Below are 17,331 nucleotides of genomic sequence, written 5' to 3'. Positions count from 1 at the left end.
ATATCTCTCTTGGAAATCTCACGATAATTTTCTTTTTCAAACATCACAAGTATGTGTAATTTGTTTAACAGTTTTTATAAGTTGACGCGATAAACTAATTAATTTTTTTTATATCTTCTTTAACTCAGTACTGAATTTCTTTTTGGATTATGTGTTTATCATTTTTCGAGCATTTGATGGAACATCCATTAATTTATTCTCCAGCTCATGAATTATTAGTATGCATAATCTTTGAAAATATATTGTCATGGTTGTTAATTATTCTCATAGACGATAAGAAAAAGTTATCATATTTGGCAACCATGTTCAAACAAACTTTGTATTATAATACAAAGAATAAATGGTTATATTGATGATTTTTATGTGCTGGCAAAAGTTATACTAGTTCTTAATTACATGAAAATGAATCACAAGTTGTAAAGGTTTGGATATTTTAATATGGATTTGACAGGGTAAGGTATTTTCTTGGGCGAAGGCATTTCCCACAATTAAATTAAATAAGTACACTTAGTTATATATACATGTGCATGTGAACCCACATGGATATGAGCTAGAACAAGAGAACAAAACGGTGTGTCCATGACTAGGTGCAGAATGATTAATGCCACCTAAAAACTGATCAACAAGTAATACAGAAATCATGATGCTAATGAATTTTCTTTCAGAAAAACAACATTTAATAATTTATTTAAAAAGAAGAACATATAAATACTAAAAGCTACCATTCTAACATCTGCAACATAATTAACTTCTACAATAAATGCTACTTAGTGAGACACTTAGAGTTATAAACTTATAAATTGTTTTAGATGTCCATGAATTCAATTCGGAACATAAAATGATTTTGACTGATTTTTGTCGGTCTGTCCATCTCTAGGTCTATCATAGGCATATGACTCTTATTCTCGTACAAGAGTCACTTAGCTAGTCTAAGATACCGTGACGTAAAAAAATCATGATTTATTGATAAAAAGTTATTATTCAACAGGTTATACACCGTCATAAACCTTCACTAATTTATAATTTAAACACGTTTCAATGTAGAATTTTAAGGAAATAATTTTCAAAAAGCAAATCATATTTGGGTGATTTAGAAAATGAAACCAAGAGCTTTTATTTTATTTTCCCGATAGATAGAATTTGGTTTCCTTTGTATTCAATTGCAGTTATACTGTCGATCTCATGTACTATTAGTATATGATCAGTACATGAGACGTTATACCTTAAATTTATTTTTAAGATATACTTCCCTGGTAAGAAGTCACAAACACAAACAAGTAAGGTTTAGTCATTATGTTAAACAAGTTTTTCTTTTAAAAGTTAGTTACGCTAGTTGATCATGATATAGTTGATGAAACTTTAATGATATGCAATCAAACAAAATGGACCAAACATTTGAGGTGTAGATGTGGGGTATCATCACAATTCCCATTGATTTCGCTTAAACTTCCAAACTAAACCATAATCAACAACAAATTCTTAACAAACAACATTTATTCACACACCAATACATTTAACAAAAGATAGTATATTCTAAGGTTATATATTAAATGATGCACTGACTAACCTAATGCTTCCATACATTAGGTCCTTAAATGTTTTCTGAAACAAATGTACATCTTGATAGATACAATCTATAAATATATTAATTCTTAAAGAGTCTCATTCGAAAATTACTTTAAAAGGCTAAAAGAAAGATGAAGAAACTTTGTTTTAATAGCCTTACCAAATCATCTGAACTTGAATTTGAAAGGTGTGGGGGAAGGGGGATAACTTAGCAGTTTCAACTAAGAAACTTGAATAGACCCGTTACCTAAAGCTATATTTATTTCATGAAATCTGTAATCTATGTATATAGATACTTGGTCTCAGTCACCTTTTAAATATAAAACTTGAAGTTAAAGAAATGTATGAAATAGTTTGTCGGTAACTTTTTATGATTCCTGCCGTTTTATTGCATAGTTGGTTAGAAAAAAGAGTCAACCAATAGCTGGCGGCCTATGGAAAACGAGACAATTTTTCCATTCCACACTTAATGATATATTTCAACAATTGATAAACTCAACACTAAAAAAAAAAAAATCTTCAACGTAATTCACAACTGAGCTCAAGAATCATCGAACAAACTATTAAACAAATTCAAATTTAGACCAAACAATTTTGAAATCGATCAATTTAGACCCCACATAGAAAAGAAGAAAAAAGAATCAACCAGACAAAGGACTTTGTGAACCAGATGAACGAGAAACCTCCTCAATGAGCCTGGTGACTTCAGCCATCGACGGACGACTATCTGGATACTGAGCAGTACAACTTATACCGATCTTCAAAAGCCTGATCATGTTCTCATTACCCTCAGCTTGATACCTAGTTAGCTCTGGATCAAACACATCCGAAGGTGATTGTTGTTCAGTGATAGATGAAACCCATCTCGGCAAATCAACTCCTTCTTCGTTTAACTGCTGATGCGTTGGAGATTTCCCTGCAAAACAAAAGCCAAATTTAGAACCACATTTTGACCTAGAATGCAGTTCCCAAGATCTCTCTATACCTGTGAGCAATTCAAGAATGAGAACACCGAAGCTGTAAACATCAGCCTTTTGGGAGATTCTACGAGCATCGGTTACTTCAGGAGCACGGTAACCATCAATGCGGTTCGGTGTAGATGTAGGGCTGATCATAGGCGCAAGACAGTAGTCAGAGACCTTAGCCTCATATGATTCAGACAGGAGAATGTTACAAGACTTAATGTTTCCATGAGATGTTGTCGCGTCACGTGAATGAAGGTAACTAATGGCTCTTGCCGCTCCTAGAGCTATACCAGCTCTTGTTTCCCAACTCAATGGACTTCTACCACTTCCTTTGTTCCCTGTGAATCACAAAGTATCTACCATTTAACTAAGAATACATACTAAACTAATGTTCAAAAAATCGCTAAGCAGTAATTAGACGTTTTATATAGGATTATTGATTAGACAAACGCTTTTTGCGCATATACTAAATTTTTTAAAAATTCATTATAGAAAAATTGTGTTGCTTAGACCGATTTTGAAAACTCTGTACTAAACATTGAAAGGAGAAAACTTTATACCGTGTAAGAGAGCAGACAAGCTTCCTCTTGACATGTACTCGAAGACAACAAGCTTCTCGTCGCGGCTGAAGTAATAAGCGATCAATGTCACAAGATTGGGATGGCTGATTGAACCAAGAACCTGCAACTTCTCTTTAAACTCTTTCTCAGGCACAACCACATCTCTCAACCGCTTCACAGCCACCACTAATCCATGCTCGAAACTAGCCTTGTACGACGATCCAAACGCTCCTTTACCAAGAACCTCCGCAGAAGCCTTAAGCAGTCCGTCGAGATCGAATACGCCGAACGATTTCACGAAAAACGTCAGATCTTTACTGTTCTTAGCCGCACCGTTTTCAGATGAACCGTTAGCCACCGGAGGAAGGACATTCTCCACCGCCGTTTCTTTAGCTACGGCGGCTGGCACAGGAGCTGCTGCTGCTTCGATGTTTCTCGACTCCACATTGTTCTCTTTCTTCTTCTTCTTTCTGCAGAGACAGAACAAGATCAAGAGGAGCAAGATAAGCACGACGACACCAGCAATCACTATTCCGGCGATAACTCCGGCTGAAAGCTTGTCGCTTTTCCCCTTTCCGGCGACGGCGCAAGCGGCTAACGGCTTCCCACAGAGAGAGTTACCTTCAAAAGCGGTTTTGGGCATACCCGACAACGGATCCGGTATAGACCCGTTGAGCTGATTCGAAGAGACGTTAAACTGCTGAAGCTTGAGCTTAATCTCCGGGATCGGACCGGTTAGCTGGTTATCTTCCAAGTAAAGAGTAGCTAACCGGGTAGCCGAGTTAACATTAACCGGGATCTGACCGGAGAAATTGTTCTGAGCGAGGTTGATTCGGATCACGTTAGGTAAATCGAAGAGGAACGAAGGTATCTCTTCGGAGAAGGCGTTGCCTTGGAGGTAAAGGTAACGGAGGAGAGTTAGGTTAGCGAAATCAGCAGGGAGCGGACCGGTTAACGCGTTGAACCGGAACGATAAAGTTTCGAGCTTGGTTAAGTTTCCGATTGCGATTGGTAATGGGCCTGATAAACCCACGCCGGGTAACCGGAGTGCTGTGACCCGACCCGCATTGCACTGGACTCCTCCCCAAGTGCACGGTGGTGCGGTGAGGTTCCAGAGGAGAGGACGGCCGTGGACGCCGTCGCGGAGAGCGATGAGTGCTCGTCGGTCGGACTCTAGATCTGATGTGACGGTGGCGAGAGAGAGTAGGAAGAAGAAGACGGAGAGACCTAAACTGGTCTTGTTCGTCATCTTCTTTCTTTTTCTAAAGTGTAGTTCTTTCAGAACAGTGAATGACTCTCTGTCTGAGATCGATCCGGATGTTGTCGGAAAAATCTTTGTGTGTTTTCAGACAATGTGTGGAACAGTGTTTGGAAAGAGAAAATAACGGAAGAAAATCCTCTCACATGAATTTCAGCTCTTTCTCTCTCTCTCTTTCGCTGGCTTATATGAGAGAGATGATGAAGGAGCAGACAGACCGAAAGAGAGCCAGAGAGGAGCTATAATTGCAGACTGCAGTGGTTGGAAAGAAAAAAAAAGTTAATCGTTGAATTTCACCTTTTTACAGAAATCTAGAGAATCTTTCTATTTTAATACTACTATTCAGTATCTAATTTAAAGCAAGAAGGTCATCCAACAAATATTTTATTTGCTTATTATTGTTGTGTAATTTTACATTTTAGGTATAATGTAAATCTTTGCCAAAAAAATGTATAATGTAAATCTAAGGAGATTTATATGTAATGGAATTTTCATGTTTACCAATTTGTTGGTACCATTATTCATGTAAATCTTTGCCAAAAAATGTATAATGTAAATCTAGGAGATTTATATATAAGGGAGTTTTCATGTTTACCATTTTGTTGGTACCATTATTCATGTTTACCATCACTAAAGATACATTTTCAAAAATATATTTTTTATTAAAAGGTAAAAAACACTTATACTCTTATTCTATATATATAGTAAATAATTATTTAAATAAATTAAAAATTAAAAGTTAAAAAAATTAAAATAGCAAATTTATTTTATGTTTTCGAATTATACTTTTTCAAATTCAATTTTTTTTACGAATTTTTTTTTTCGAATTTTTTTCAAATTATCTTTTGAAATTCAAAAATTCTTTTTGAAACAATTTTTTAAAAAATTAATTTTTTTTTTGAAGTATTTATTTATATATTTATATATTTATTAGGACCATAAACTCAACATTCCAATCAATCAGCTAGACAAAAGTAAAAAATATTTCGGTGTTCCTTGCCGGCGTCGGAGGCTCTCTCTTTACTCTCCAATCTCATTTTCTCTTTGCCCTCTCGACGATTCCTGCTCTCCCCGATGATATGCGTGAAGTCTCTGGAGCTCAATGGAGGTCCCCGGTGGTGCTCTGTCCGCGGCGGAGCAGAAGCTGGTCAGGCCGAAGGCGAATCTGGAGCTGAGGCGAGTCGGGTGAAGTGGGTGTCTCGGGGTCGGGTCGCCTTTTAGGGTTCAGGTGTGGGTGTTCGACAAGCTTTTCCTCTTAGTCTCGTTAGACCCAACCCAGAGGCGGTGGCGCGTGGTAGAGTTTGTTGTCAACTTTACTTGCAGATCTGGAAGCCAGACTCGGCGACGACTTGTAACTCAGATGCAGAAGTAAAGAGGCGCGTGTGGTAGCGTGGGTAGCTGTCATGGTGTATGGATGGCTATGCACTCTAGCTAGCCTAAGTGAACGTCGAAGGTTATCTTACGGAGACGTACCAAAGCAAACAAGGAGGACGTGTGTTCGCTGGAATGGCTCTCTGTGTTACGGGTGCTGAAATTTTCTGAATTCATACATGATCGTCTATGGTTCAGTTGGAGAAAGAAAATGAGATACTTCACTTTGCTCAACGGAGCTGCGTCATTGGCGTGAAGACGGTCTGCAGGAGTAGTTGTTCCTCCAGTTCTCGGAGGCAGAACGTGTCGAGTCTTAAGCTCTTATGTGTGGTCTACGGGAGATTTTTTGTGGCTTGGTGTTAAACATGTTTAGTGGCATCGCATTCGCAGTACCTATTTAGTGACAGATCCGGTAGCGATGCTTCTTCTTCTCTATGCAGGGGTCCGTCTTAACCGTGGTGGAGTTATCGCATCAGCCCGACTTTCACAGTTTCAAAACCGCTGGTCATAGTTTCCGGTCCTCTTAGATGGGATTATACACCTGATGGTGGTGATGCAACTGGCTGGGCTTTAACGTTTCTGTGACAACCCGCCCCGTGGGAACTACCCGTCCCTTGGGCCCCAGGTTCACAGCCCTGCAGGGCACCGACCCCGATCCCAACCCCTCCATTATGAGTTCTCTCTGACTCCATAATTAGGTTGTTGGTGCACTTGGCGTTACTCAAACCCAAGACCTCACCCTTTAACAATATTCCCACAGAACAAGCTGTCACCAATTGACATGCAGATCAATTGGTGATAACTCGGCCTGTGGAAGTGTTGTTAAAGGGTGAGGTCTTGGGTTCGAGTAACGCCAAGCGCACCAACAACCTATTTATAGAGTCAGAGAGAACTCATAATAGAGGAGTTGGGGTCGGTGCCCTGCAGGGCTGTGAGCCGGATTCCGAGTGAGCGGGAAGGGTTGTCACAGTTTCATTCATTAGTTCCAGTGTGCTAAACGCGTTAATGGAACTCTCGTTTTAGGAGCTTCGTAGGTTATGGTCATGTTTTTCTATTTGTTTTTAGTGGTAGAATTTAGTGGTCTAAGTTACGGTTCATCTCGAGTCATGAGGTGAACTCGTCTCACGTGAAGAAAAATACAACACCGTTTTGATTAGGTAGCGTACGATCCTTCTAAGTGTTCATGGATGATAATAAATCTCGGTGTTATATGTGGGGTCAAAATCTCTGAGAGGTTAAAATCCTTGTAATCACAATTTAGTTAATAAAGTTGTAGTTGAGCCAAAAAAAAAACTCAACATTCCAAAAACCCTACCCATCCCTCAGCTTTAAACCTTAAGTCTATATTAATTAACCCTAGGGTTATAAATGTCTTTTTCCTCTTTAAAAATATAGATAAAAGTGATTAAGGTAAACATGAAAAGTGATATTATAAATATAATATTTTTGACAATTTCTCTCATATATAATGGTAATAAGTCTGATGTAAAATCTAGAAAGGTTTATGATAACTCTTATGGGTTGGGGATAATTGGTAAGTGATCTGAGTGTTTTAAAAAAAAAATTATAAATCATTTTTTTTATAAAGCAGTCATGCTTTAGTTATAAAAATTAAATCTATATCAGAAAAATTAGAAAAATAAATATATTAGCTCTAGAAATTGAATTTTCTACAACATTTATTTAGTGCTTTGAATGTCTTCGGAAATAAAACTACAACATAAAAAAATTAAATCTATAGCTTTAAAAGCCACTGCCTAAATTCTAAAGCAAAAAATTTAAAATTACATCACCAACAATCTGGTGGCCCTTAACGTTTGTTACTTATAAACGTAGTCTCAACAAGATATGATATTTTAGATCGGAAATTTAAAGATAATAAAATGTTAGTAACCCTATCAACATGCTGTAGATGGTTACATCCCCTATATATTAACTGAGAAACATTTAAAAAACTGTAACCTTAAGTAATCCCCTATATATTAACTGAGAAACATTTAAAAAACTGTAACCTTAAGTAATCCCCTATATATTAACTGAGAAACATTTAAAAAACTGTAACCTTAAGTAATCCCCTATATATTAACTGAGAAACATTTAAAAAACTGTAACCTTAAGTTTGTATTAACTAGAAAAAAGACTTGATTAGGTGTCATTTAATTAAAATGTCAATTTACCTTACGTGGCAGCATAAAAAGCGATCTAACAATTTTTATGTCCAAAATCAATTCACTAGGAAAACTTATACTAACCCAAACATAAGGTATATGATAATAAGTTATAATAAACCAAAATCGAGACCATATTCGATGGGCATAGAGACATTTACGTATAAATGATAGTTTCATTATTAAAAGAAAAAAATAAATACTATTAACTTAATACGTTATGCATAAATATCAAATATAATTGCCTTGACAATTCGGTATGGGGTAAATATGGAAAAATTATATTTAAGATGCAAAAACCGAACCAACTATCTATGATATTTCGTTTTATATTTAAGATGCAAAAACATGACCAACTATCTGTTTTGATAACAAGGATTTTCATTGTAGTACAAAAAACACGTATGCAAACTATCTACTATTTAGTAATATGAATTAAGGGTGTTCAATTCGGTAAAAACCGGACCAACTAAAACCCAACCAAATTGAAATAGAAAAATTAGTTTCATTTGGTAACACTGTATAAACCGAATAGATATTATTTCTAGAAACTGTGGTATGTAGATATATATGGTTCAGTATATAAACCAATCACATCATATAAACCGAAAAAACTGATTAATTAAAATATAGTAGTATAGTTTTATGTAAATTACATAAATAATTATATACATGTAGTTTATTTTATTCATATGATCTTGATATTTAAGACGTTAATTTGAATAATTGACATATATTTGTATTAAATTTAGTATATTATTAATCATTTTTCTTTTATTTTTATAAATCTGTAATAACTATAATTTATTCAACAGTTGTTTTTAATAGTTAAATATAATAGAAAAACATTATATTTAAAAATTAAAGTAGTATTTAATAAATTTGATTTGTAATCATACAAAATTAAATTGACAAAATGTAACAGAAAATAAATATAGTTTAAGTTTTTGGTATAAAATTGAATAAACTAAAAACCGACAGTATATAAACCGAACTGAACCAAAATAAATATGATTTTAATATGGTATCTAATTTTTATAAACCAAAAAATCAAAAAACCAAACTGAGACCAGACTAAAATTGAACAAACCAAAAACCGACAGTATATAAACTGAACCAAACCAAAACAAATATGATTTTAATATGGTATCTAATTTTTATAAACCAAAATATCGAAAAACTAAGCCTATACCATACCAAAATCTGGATTGAACAATTCTATTTTGAATATATGTTTTTATGTCTGTCTCATCCCACGCAAAGGGTGGATCATCCTAGTAATATATTAACAGAGAACATATATTACTAGGACTAGTTATTATTACCCAGCATATCTTATATATATAAAGTAGAGTTGTGCTCTGCACATAGCCCTCCACATCATCAGGAAGCATGGGGCTTCTTCTGCCACGTGTCATGTCAATATTTAAGCATTTTGTGTTTATGTTTCGGTGAGTTATGTTGAGTGGACCAGTTATTGTGCTGAAAATTCATTGGGTTCTGTTACTGTTTTCATACAGACCCAGATGTTAATAGTTCCTTTTCCCTTTGTTGGAGACACAAAGCAAAGCCGCCGATGATGATTTTGGCCGACAGTCTTCTCTGTGTGAAACGTTAACGGTCCAGCTTCTCCTCCTCATTGATGATTCTGAGAAATGTCTGCATTCAATCAACTATGTTAAGATTCAATTCATCGATACAATCTTTCTAGACTCTTTGTTCAGTCTCCTCTTGGAGATGTCAAGTCTGTACGCGTCGTGGAGATTTTTCTTTCATCTCTGCTAGAGATTTTATTGGTAAATTTTCACATCTGGGTCATTTGAATGCAAGAAATAATCTCTAGAACTATATCTTGTGGAGTTGTGGGTATAGAAAAAGAATCTGTCATTTTGAACTCTGTTTGTGTATATTTCTCAGCTCAGCAAAAAGTCAGTTTTTTTGGGAACTCATATTCCATGTGAAGATATATTATCAACATACATCTCTCTTGGAAAGGGCCTCCCAATCTCCCATCAATAGAACCTCCATGATCATTAAATCCTGTCGCAACCTCCCTTTCTTGCGTTAGATCTCTATCTATCAGTTCATTATATTTTTAATACTTCTATCATTTGCTCATGATCCTATTTTGTTGCTTCGCGCCCGAAATTATGCGTATTTGGGTTGTTCAATAGATTGTCTCTAATAGCTTCGTCAGTAAAACAATTGCGGATCTGGACATCACTGAAACTCTTCATCATAGAGATAAAAAAACACCGCAAACATGAAGTCGAACATCTGATTGTGCAACAACCATCAGATTCAACTATTGAAGAATCAGTTTTATTTACTACAAGAAACATTCTTTAGGTGACTCGATCTCTTACCTTCTCTCATTGCTGCCATCATGTTTGCTTCTATTGAACTGACTTCTTTCCCTAGACTAATAGCCTTACCAACATCAGTGTCTTTTTTGACTAATATATCGAAGTCTTTGCTTATTGATCTAGAACCGTGTTTGGACAAACAAATTTCCTGCTGCTCACTTTATCTCAGGTGATTTGGAAAGGAAGAGCCTAAGATGTAACATGTGGAGAGCAAAGAAAAAGAGGATGTAGGCCATTGACACCAGAAGTGATTGGTTCACTTCTTTCAGCTTGATCAGGTTTCTCCTTGATATGTCACGTTATACTCTACCGGATCTTTTGCTCTTGATGTAGCATTTGTAGTTGGTGGCTCTCTATATCTCTTCGTCATACTACTTTTTCCAAAAATTATGTGTCCATTGTTAATATAGAGATATTACTGGTTTCAATTTTGGGCTGCTTCTGATTGTTTTCTTATTAATAGGGACATATTGTGGATAAATAGGGTCCTGAAGCATGTGAAGAAAACAACACGGGCTGAAGCATAGAAACAAGGGGTTATTGTATGTTTCTTTAACTCTATGACTATGTTCTTTACTGAACCATATTGGATTCGAAAGGTCTGAATTTTCTAAGAAATGTATCTTTGCGTACATGAACTTGTGTGTTTGTAATTTGTACATACTGAGCATGCTATTGACTCCTCACTTGCTAGGGTAATCTGTATAAACACAGAAAATCTACTTCTAGCACAACCTAATTTGTGCGACCAAACCCTTAGTCTTGTGGATACTTAAATCCAAAGTGGGTTGCTTGATGTTATTAATGCTGACAGTGTATTTAAGGTGATTCATATGAGATTAATAATGGATCGATGAGTTTGGTCTGAGCTCTTTATTTCTCCCCTCACGGTTTTATGTTATTTTTTTTTAACAGGAGCACTTGAGGATGAGATGGGCGAATGCTCATATGGTTATCCAAGCCAGCTTGATGAGCCAAACTGTGCATAAACTGAGCCACTCTTTGTCGTTATCGCTTAATTGACTTCCTTGGCATGTACATATCAGAAGGACAATACCATCTCCAACACTTATCTTCTTTATAAGTCAGGTATAGGATTTATGTAGGTAAGTTCCTATATTTGTGTTATGTAAATCTCTTATGTGAATGTATATGCTCTGCACAATGCTGTATATTCAAGAGAGAGCAACACTTTCTACATTTGGAGGATTTGGAGGTCCAACAGAAGTTACTTGGGGTGGGAATTTCTTAAGTTTTATATGTCTGAATATCAGGTCAAGAAATGTGAAGATGTAATCCAAACCTGGTCACAAATTTTGAGTTTAATGTTGCCTTTACTTAACTGGGCTTTCATGTATGTTGTCTCCTAAGTTTTCAACATATACTGATCATGAAAAGGATCAAGATTTTTCCATATACTACCATCTGTTTGTGTTTAATAATGTATATTTGAGCATATACTGAGCATTAAGCACCCGTTCAATGCCTTACACGGAACATTCTACGTTCAGCTTCGGAGAAGTTTCTAAGACTGAATGATCCTGTTTTGGTTTCACCATGAAAAGATGAAGAATGTCCTAAAAATGTCTGTGAATGTATGTGTTTATGACATAAAAGCTACTTGTCTTGAAATGAGATACCGATTCTTGATAATGTTGTGATGATGAGTCTACTTTTTTATAACAATGTTGAATTCTTGTTCGGTATTAGTAATGTGGAAGTGGATTATTCTTTCTTGTGTATCAGTATTATTGGCGTTGGTGGCGACCAGAGCAGTAAGCTTTAGCCATTTAATATTTCAAAATTAGATTCTGTAATTCATGTTTTGACTGATTCTTGGACCATGAAGCTTTTGGTGGAAACAGACTTAGAAATGATGGAGAACTGTTATGCGAAGTTTCAGAGCTCTGGGATCATATCCAACATCAGAACATTCAGTATCCTCCTTGATCCATATGGGAAAAGAGGAAATTAAAAGAAAATGGGTGCCGTGATGGAATTCATGGACCATAGATATGGTCATTGACGCCTTCGAGAGAAAAAGAGACTTGAAACAGATGGAATATTTTTTTAAGCCAATGCAATCAGAGAGAATAAAACCAAGCTGTGTTCATATTCTTTTTCCTCTACTCTGTCATTTTATAAGGATTTATGACAACATTTATATGATTTTGGAAGATACTTTTCAAAGCCTTACAAAATACAGTAGTGTGAACCTCAGATTAGTTTATAAATGATTTATAAACTTTACAAATAATCTATAAACTTTTGTATAAAGATTATAGATCTCTATAATTGTTTATAGACTCTTATACCTTCTAATTTCTCAATAGATGCGACTACGGCTATTACTTTAACCAAATGAAAAAAAAATGTCTATTTCGTTTGAACGTTGTCCATAATTTTATATCTTCAAAAAATACATCAATAAGCCAGTCTCTTTTATGTTCTCAACCAATTAAATATACAATATGTCCACTACCATAACTATTTGTATACTTTAAACGTTCACTCTGTGTCAAAACAAATAGCATTTCGTAATTTGCACAATACCATCATAAGATAATCTATTATTAAACTCTGTAGGTGAACTAGAACTCCTACATCTGTCTACCATAAAATAATCTAGACACATCTCATTCTTTAAAAGGGACAACCGCCTCCACGCAAATAATAACTAAAACAGTAGATTTTCAAATTAACCAAGATCTAAAAATTAAAAAAAAAAATTATTAAAAATTGAAAATCTAATATAAACTGAAACGGGCATAATAATATTATAAAACATCATTTGTTGTTACATAATATATACTAATTATTATTTATGACATTATTGAAACTATATTATTTTAAAATATAACTTTTATAATTTTATCACATTACATTTGATTTTCAATTAATTTATCTTGGAGATGGGTGTATTAATTTATTACTGTGAAAAAATTAGTAAATGTAATAATATTAAAATATGATACTCTTAGAAATAAAAAAATATTAGTTATTTTTACTTTAGATTTTCTTCAACTATATCAAATTGAAATAAAAATAAAATAGAAAAATACAAATCATTATATTTTCCTTAATTTTTTAATTTCATAATTTTGTGTTCTTTAACAAAATTTCAGCTCGCACTAACAAAATTTAATAAAATTTGCAATATGATCTTATAATAAAAACATATTATATTTACTATTTACTATTTTCAATATAAAGTAAAATTTTAAATGATTTATAAAATATTATATTTTAATATAAAAATAATTTTAATGTAAATATATCCGTCCGTATGGCACGCCAACCCTGGTTTCCTTAATATTTCAGGTCAACCAAAACAAAGGGAATTAATGGGTTTTCAATCGTCCCAAATATTTGATATTATAAAAGCTTGCTATAAAATGCAAGGCCATCTTATATTAGATTACAGCCCAAACAATACATTCATACAAACTAAAGAGACTGGGTTCTACTATATATATTATTAATTCGAAGCCCATTACTGCATGGGACTGATTTTCTAAGGCACGACAACATGCGTACATTACAGATGATTTTTTTTTTTGGACTGAAATTGACTTGTGGGTTTTCGATTTTAACATACATTACAGATGTTATAAGTAATAACTGCAATAACCTTTGATATAATACTACTACTCAAGTAACTAGTCAAGTAGTACTGTATATATATATATTGACTTTACAAAACTTTTAAATGGTTCTTTTGTGTGGTGTTAATTAGCATTATGGGCATTGCCCCCGCACAAGCGCGGAGTTATTGACAGAGTTTTTGTTTCATCTCAATATTTGCTAGGGTTATTGTAGTTGTGAATTTTGCGTTTTGAGTTGTTTTTCAAGTTTTTTTATTGTTATAGGGTTAGAGTTGTGATGATGAACTCTGTATGCATTGTTCTCCACTTATGAATAACTAAAATGTGTTAGTAATGTGATTGATATAGTTCTTTTTGTTGTTTGTTGTGTCACTGAGACTTATTGTTTATTTGTCTTTTTAATTTGTTTCTTGTACTGTTGAGAATACATAAATTATATTAAAGTTGTTGAGAGTACCTTTTGTTTCTCGATATTTTTTCTTCAGTTTAGTTGTGTAAGTTGTGTGTATTAAGAAATAATTTTTATTATCCTTATTATGTTTGTTAAATGTTTTTATTTTATTTTTAAATTTGTTGTTCTTACCGGATCTTTAAAACAAATACATGAAGACTTGTAGAAATAACTATAAAATGAGTGACAGTTTTGAGTATTTGGGCTTTAATGAGTTTTAAACGAATATGTATTTCTTATAAGAAGACAATAGCATTGGCCTGTTGACATTGGACATGTAAGCTATTTTAATAAGACAAGAGGAGTGAGCAGGTGGAGCTGGTTTGTGCCGCCTTTGTGTCTGTCGGGATTATCTCTTGTATCTTCTATTGTAGTTGTGTTTGTTTATCTTTTATTTGATGGGTAATATGTAAACAAAAACTATTGTTAGTTGTATTTATCAGAGTTCATAACTTACTATGCTTTTTTGATTATTTGTTAGGTGATTGGTTGGGTATATTTGTTTTGAAGATTATTTCTAAGATTGGACAAAAAAGAGAGGTGATCATTAATGATTCGTCTTTTTTGGAATTCTAGTTTTTGGTGTTTTGATTGTTTGTGTTGTTGTGGTTTCTTTTAAGCTGTAAAATAAAGGTTTGTGTAAAATTAGTTTGATAAGTAAGAGAGATAAATAGACGACCACAGAATTTGGGTAGGTTATATTTTTGATTATTGATGTTAGCACAATATAGATAATAATATAAAAGAAATTGTGTGTTGATTGTTTCTTACAGATCAATGAGGAGGCGGATAACAACTCGAGTTGTTTCTTTGCTAAGGTCAGAGCCTTGGACATAACGGATTTTCCCAACCATATCTGCCAGTTTAAATATCAGTTATGATAACGAAACATATTATAAACTCAGATGCAATATGATAATATACCTGGGAGTTTTAGGTTTGTGTTCGCAATCACTTGAAAATTGTCAAACAGTCTGATTATGATTGAAGATTGATCTCAGGAGCACCCGTGATGACTTCATCGATAATAGTTGGTGAGATGAAACGAATGAGGAATAGAAAATCAATTATCTTGTACATGCTTGAGCACCTAGCAACCTCAAAACGATCGACTTTCACAATGTAACCAACTTTCAAAGATGACATGTAATGATTAGCACGTCCGACGGGAATAAACCCATGAATCACGGAATCTACAAATAATATTATTTAACAAAGAATCAGAAAATTAATTAAAAACAATCATATTAAATAAGTGTGATAAATCGAAGATTAATTTACCTTTTCATCAAGGAAGAAAACCGTGATTCCCAGAAACTCACTGTCTGAATCCCATAAGCGAGGAGGTTAGAGGCTATGCTCTGACTACTACGACCAACACGGAGAGACTCGAAGGTTGAGTGACGGATGCCGGAAACGCCGGTTTGAAGAACTGGAGAGGCAGAGGGACATTTTCTAGAAGATCGTTAAAGCTAAGAGGAATCAATGAGTTTTGTGGAGATGCAGATTGAGTTCATCAAAGATGGGAATCATATATATATGGTTTACAGAAAGGCTACAAATCAGGAATATTTAAGATCAAACGATTTAAGATGGGGAGATGAAGAGTTCACCGGTGAAAAAATAGATTACGAACAGACACACAGCGCAACTTTGTAACTCAGACTTGTCTAAGACAATGATGAAAAAAAACCTAACTCATGTTAAACGAAGACATTTTACAATATGGAAAAACTATAATTGTTTTTTTTTCATATAACGTGATGAACCTCATTTTAAAATGAAACTCATAATACACTTGTAGGTCCGGCCCACAGAGAAAACCGAAGAAGCAAAGGTTTCTGACCTTCATAAATATATATTAGTTTCGGCCATCAATGTATAAAGTATCTTTTAGTTTAGTAGTATAAATGTCGGTGTTTATATCTCAATAACTCGGGTTCGAGCCTCAGACTTGACACTTTTTCACACTTTTTAAAAGTGGGATCATCAAAATGTTGACGTGTCGCTTCAGTAATGACTCAACTGCCTTGTTATATTATAGATTTGCGAAAGAGCTACTTAGATCTTAAATCTCCGTAACAATTTCATAATATGCCACCTTTTATCTCTTCACTCATTTTGCCAATTTTTTTAATTTGGAGGTATTCTGAATTTATAGAAAAGTTCACACTACTCTTCCAAAGTAGCATTTATTTTCATAGATAGACTTTTCTGGGTATTCAAATAAATCCCAAAACATAGTAATATATCCATGTACCACACAAATATAGTGTGGAGGTTGTTTCGAACCCAAATCGCTTTAACTCTCCAAAATCCACACAAATATATATAGTGACCTACGAATTTTTTGGAGAGTGTGGTAAACTTGTTTTTACCCTGATTTCAAGTTCCTTTTGAAACAAAATCAGCTGTGCATTGAAAATGTGAAGCTATAGGTTTCGGCCAGTTCAATACTTGGTGGTTAAAGTTTTCCCCGAGATTAACTCATGATCATCTATAAGATTACTGAAAATCGGAAATGGCTCAAGTTTGCCAAGGCTGGACCATTCTATAATCATAGAACTCCAATTCAACAAATATTGAACCTTATGAGTTATGACCTCTAGTTAACAGACGTAAAAAAAAGTATGTCCAGAAAAACTCTAATCAACATATCAACCAATAACAAGAACACAGTACCAAATTGTACGCCGCCAAAGAAATTGATTTTTAATCCGAATTGGAATTTTAATTCTTAGACTGGATTTTTAAAACTGTACTTTCGGAACTTACACTAAACTATAATTTGTACATTGTACTCCACTAGTTGTGGCGTGGCATACATGTAATTCAAAATAAAGTTCTATGTAATGACAGAAGCCACTAAAATAAAGAATATGCCATTATCAATTATGAATAATGCATTAAGTTGTGTATAATATATGATGTAGGGAAATTAGTAATAATCTTTGGTAAACAAATAATAATAATTGGAAGATAGGAACAAACGCATATGTCATTTCGATTGATACAACAACC

The 17,331-nt window shown here is 34.1% G+C and overlaps 1 protein-coding gene across 1 annotated transcript; it reads right to left on the bottom strand.

The window, feature by feature from the left end:
- Positions 1 to 2,003: 2,003 nt before the first annotated feature.
- On the bottom strand, positions 2,004 to 4,584 carry LOC106327771 (probable inactive receptor kinase At5g16590). Its single transcript, XM_013766019.1, has 3 exons — positions 3,092 to 4,584; positions 2,552 to 2,869; positions 2,004 to 2,482 (listed from the first exon to the last, which is right to left on the bottom strand). The coding sequence occupies exons 1-3, from the start codon at positions 4,338 to 4,340 to the stop codon at positions 2,208 to 2,210; spliced, it is 1,842 nt and encodes a 613-aa protein (XP_013621473.1). The 5' UTR covers positions 4,341 to 4,584; the 3' UTR covers positions 2,004 to 2,207.
- Positions 4,585 to 17,331: the final 12,747 nt, after the last annotated feature.

Source organism: Brassica oleracea, chromosome C2, assembly GCF_000695525.1.
Source record: "Brassica oleracea var. oleracea cultivar TO1000 chromosome C2, BOL, whole genome shotgun sequence".
Taxonomy (NCBI): domain Eukaryota; kingdom Viridiplantae; phylum Streptophyta; class Magnoliopsida; order Brassicales; family Brassicaceae; genus Brassica; species Brassica oleracea.
The sequence above is the reverse complement of the archived record's forward strand: the minus strand, read 5'-3'. Positions and strand labels throughout refer to the sequence as shown.